The sequence below is a fragment of the Cicer arietinum genome, chromosome 1 (assembly GCF_000331145.2).
Source record: "Cicer arietinum cultivar CDC Frontier isolate Library 1 chromosome 1, Cicar.CDCFrontier_v2.0, whole genome shotgun sequence".
In the NCBI taxonomy this organism is placed as follows: domain Eukaryota; kingdom Viridiplantae; phylum Streptophyta; class Magnoliopsida; order Fabales; family Fabaceae; genus Cicer; species Cicer arietinum.
The window spans coordinates 48075181-48079864 of record NC_021160.2 but is presented as its reverse complement, the minus strand read 5'-3'; the positions used below and the strand labels follow the sequence as shown (position 1 = coordinate 48079864).

General features: G+C 26.9%; 1 protein-coding gene across 1 annotated transcript; it reads left to right on the top strand.

Moving 5' to 3' along the window:
* Window positions 1–862: 862 nt before the first annotated feature.
* Window positions 863–4684, top strand: LOC101509017 (zinc finger protein WIP3-like). The gene is made up of 2 exons (XM_004487449.4): window positions 863–1428; window positions 3299–4684. The coding sequence occupies exons 1-2, from the start codon at window positions 949–951 to the stop codon at window positions 3731–3733; spliced, it is 915 nt and encodes a 304-aa protein (XP_004487506.1). The 5' UTR covers window positions 863–948; the 3' UTR covers window positions 3734–4684.

The window sequence follows — 4684 nt, the reverse complement described above, 5'->3', positions numbered from 1 at the left end:
AAAGGACCAACCTCATTCACTTCACATTGTACCAATTCATTACACCAAGTATAGTAGCTAAGTATATAGTTCAACTCATATATATATCGTTCATACTATTATAACATTCTTTGGTGATTCCTGTTTTGCATGTCATTTTCTATACCCACCAATTAGTCTCTCTTTTTCTCTTTCTCTCATCAAAAGGAAACAAACAAAGGCCAACACCCAAAAAAAGATTAAGAAAAAGTATAAGGGTAAACAAAAGGAGAAAAAAATTAAAATAAAGGAAAAAAGAAAAGTTTTTTAAAGACAAAGATAACCACAATATTAATTAAATTGGTCTAGTGAAGCTGAACTTGAATATCTTTAAAAGGTCTTGTATTCTTGCCTTGTAGATGAAAAAGAAAATTTGCTCAAGAAATCTCACTAATTAGAGCCTATTTAATTTATTATAGATTATAAAAAATATTTTTGTATTCAATAATTTAAAAATTGTTATTCAAATATTCTTAAGAAAAATAGAAGTTATTTTGTATTTATAGTTTCAATAATTAAAAATAACTTTTTAATAAATCAATTATTAAAAATGACTTTTCTTTAAAATGAATTATTTAAATTAACCGGTTTCTCATTTGAAATAATGTTTAGATTTGTTTAAAGATTCTACTTTTAAAATTTAAAAATATTTAACAAATCAACATAAGAAAACTTCTAAAAATAATTATAAAAAATTAAAAATAAATTGTAACAAATGGCCCAAAAAGTGGTCAAATAAATTTTCTTGTGCAGATAAGTCATACACAAAATTGAAAGATACTTACATATAAAATAATAAATAAAGTAATCCTTTTATTAATACATATATGTGAAAGCTTTGTTACATAAAGTCTAGATACAAGCTTTATGAGGAGAGAATAATTGAATATATTTCACAAATCTAGGGACTCTATCTCACTCTAAATTAAGATGGGTTTGAGGGATCATTGCATTAATGTAGAAGACAAGAATCTATACCTTCAAACCCCAACTTTCATTGAATGGCTCAAACCATCTTCCTCACTCTCATCATCATCTCCTTCATCTTCTTTACCTCATCATGAACACAAATTATCCCAAGAAACTTTTCAATTTTTACCTATCTTGAGTGGAACTAAGTCCTTTGAGGAAAACCATGTGATGCAAAAGGAAGATTTTGAAGTTAAAGAAGAAAAGGTGGCTTTGCACATTGGATTGCCTAACACTAATGATGATGATCATGATGAGAAGATTAAGGGTTTTCATGTTAAGGAAGAAGAAGAAGAAGAATTGAAGAAAAATATTCATGGTTTTTCTCTTAAGGAGGAGAAAAGGTTTTGGATACCAACTCCTTCTCAAATCCTTGTTGGACCTATGCAATTTGCTTGCTCCATATGTAGTAAGACCTTCAATAGATACAACAATATGCAGGTTAGTATTAATTTGGTTCTCAATTATATAATTAACACAAAATTATGTTTAATTAATTAGAGTTTCTATTAAAGTATTATATGTTTATAATTTAGCAAGTGTGAAAGGAAAAAATATACACTTATTTTTTAGCCAAATAATATAAAGATAATATTAAAGATAGTAAAATAAATTTCTATCTACAAATCTCTATAAATAAAATTCTTGACAAACACAAAGTGAATTAATTTAACGATGTTTATGCTTAAAATAAATTGATATTCAGCTGATCGTGTTCATCATTTCCAATTTTTAATAAATTGTAAGGAGAGATGGAGATATTAATTATGCAATCATGCCCTTTTTTTTTTCATATCATATACCTAACTTATTCATAATTACCCCTTCAATAATTAAATTGTTTGTTTGTGTTTTTACAAATTGGGAAAATAAACTATTTTCATTGCTTCTATGGTCACAAGGGGATCTATATAAACTTCGATCATACAACAACTATAGACTATTAGACTATGCTATTTTAGTTCATAAATATTGCTATGTTCAGTGCATGAATATTCACTTTATTTTTAATACACTTATTAATACTCATTATGTCGGCTAAGTACTCATGCTTTGCTAGTTAATACGATCCGTTTAATAGATGGCTTTTTAATGAATTTTGGCTTCTTAAAAAAATATATATATATATATATTCGTTTAGTATGATTCATTATTTAACCCTCTATATTTTGTTTGAGTAAAAAAAAAAACTCTACATCTTGTGTTACTATGATGACGAATTTCTGTGTTCAAAATGACATAATTGTATTAATTAGTAATGAGCATATCTAATTAGAACTTGAATTATTTACTCTTGATATGAACAAGGTGTTTATAACATTATGATGAGGAGGACGAAAATAATCATCAACAAGAAAACAATAATGATGACTAGCTATTTGATGGATAACGCTCTTCTTTCTTTTTGCTTTCTTTTTCACTTTTAAAAGAAAAATGTGAGCAAAATTAATGGCAGCATATCCCAACTTTTTAGCAAAAGGTTCCTTTAATTTTATCCCATCGTAAAAGACCATATTTTTTCATGTTTTTATATATTCTTTCCAATATTTGATTGAAAACCTTGGGATACGAGTAGCTTATATTTTCAGTGTTTGATATGACGTTGATAAATCACAACTTATTATACACACATATATATCATAGGGTATAATGCAATATCTGTATATACCCTCTTATCAAAATTAATAGTACTTTCGAATCTATGAGAAAAAAGAACTTATGTGCCTTCAAAGACAAAATATGCAAGCATAAGATTATAAAACCATGAGATTAATACTACACACTATAAGCCTCACTAGAAGATAGGGTTATAGTTTTTAAAGCATAAAAAATTCTAATTTATTATTTTATCTTATCATTTACATGTCTTCTATTTTTTTTCTTTTTAATTCCTCGTATTATTGCATTATAATTCTTCGTCACGTTAAAATATCTTTAATATTTTAAATATCATCTAAATGTATGATACAAAAGACAAAAGAAGATAAAAAAAAATACTTTATACGGTTTGGTGTAGTTTAATTCGGTGATAACACTTACTATGTTGTAGTTGTTGTAGCATATTATGAAGTTAATTTTTCTGTGTAATTTAAAAATTATTTTGTTTGAGAGTATATAATTTGAAGTAGTCCATATTGTAATCGTTACTATATAGATTTTTTTTATGATTTAAAATCACAACGCAAATTTGAAACACTTTTATAAGTAGGTACTATAGGATAAATTTTGAAATTTTTTGATTTAAAAAAATGTAACTAAAAGAAGATTTAGCTCATGAACTCAAACTAAAATTTTACCCTTGTTTTTACAGATGCATATGTGGGGGCATGGATCCGAATTTAGGAAAGGACCAGACTCACTCAAAGGAACACAACCAGCAGCAATGCTAAGGCTACCATGTTACTGTTGTTCTCATGGTTGCAAGAACAACATCAACCATCCAAGAGCAAAACCATTGAAGGATTTCAGAACTCTCCAAACTCATTACAAAAGAAAACATGGTACAAAACCATTCATCTGCAGAAAATGTTCTAAATCATTTGCTGTTAAAGGAGATTGGAGGACTCATGAGAAAAATTGTGGAAAGTTTTGGTATTGCACTTGTGGTTCTGATTTTAAACACAAAAGATCTCTTAAAGATCATGTTAGATCTTTCGGAAAAGGTCACTCACCAAACCCTTCTCTCGAAGGATTTGATGATGAGAAAGAATGCAATACTGGATCCGATGAAGATCAACATTGCTAGAAAAAGTTGAAATAACGACTGAAATAAGAGAAAATAAAATAAAATTGGTCATCAATTTTGGGGTGTCAGACAAAATTGAAGATGAATTTTATCTTTTTTTGTCTCTAACTTTTGTCGCTATTTTAACTATTAATTTAAATATAATTTTAATCTCGGTTATTACAGTATGTTTTTGTTTTAGTCATGGTAACTTTTTTTATTTAAATTCAGTTTCTACAAATTTAAAATTTGTTGTTTTTAGTTCTTCATATCATATGTGTAATTCAATAAAATTACGTCATCTGATTCAATAAGTTGACGTCAAGAATTAAAAACCACAATTTTTAATTTGTAGGAACTGAATTTTAAAAAAAATACAAAAACTAAAACAAAAAAATAATATAATTGCAGAAAGAAAATCATATTTAAACTTTAACTTTTCTAGCAAGTTGGTCATGCATGATATTATGATCTAATTAACATGCTATATATATAATATATAGTTTTCCTATAGTACTATATAAAGGGTAGTATAGTAATAACCAGTGACTGTAGCCGAGCTTAATTGACCACTTGGTTATGCTCAGTAACAAAAAATTCTCAACAATTTCTAATTAAGGCATGAAATTATTAGAGAATTGTTCGCTAATGAGCATTTGCTAGGTGGCAATTATAAGCTAGCAGGAATTAAAATCTTATTAGAGTTTAATTTGTGTTGTGGTTAGTTAAATAAGATGGTTAATTACCTCAAGTGATGAAGCATATGAATTTTTTTTTACTGAAAAAGTGTTACATGTTGATGTTTCTGTAACCTTTTCAGTGGGGAAAATTTATCCGCTTCATTACTAAATGGTAATCCTCATTTCAAGGACTTATGTATTGTTGTTTTAATTGAGATATATGTTAACACTTTGATAATAATTTGTTATGTATATGCATAATTTTAATTGAGATTTTATAATTTTTCATCAA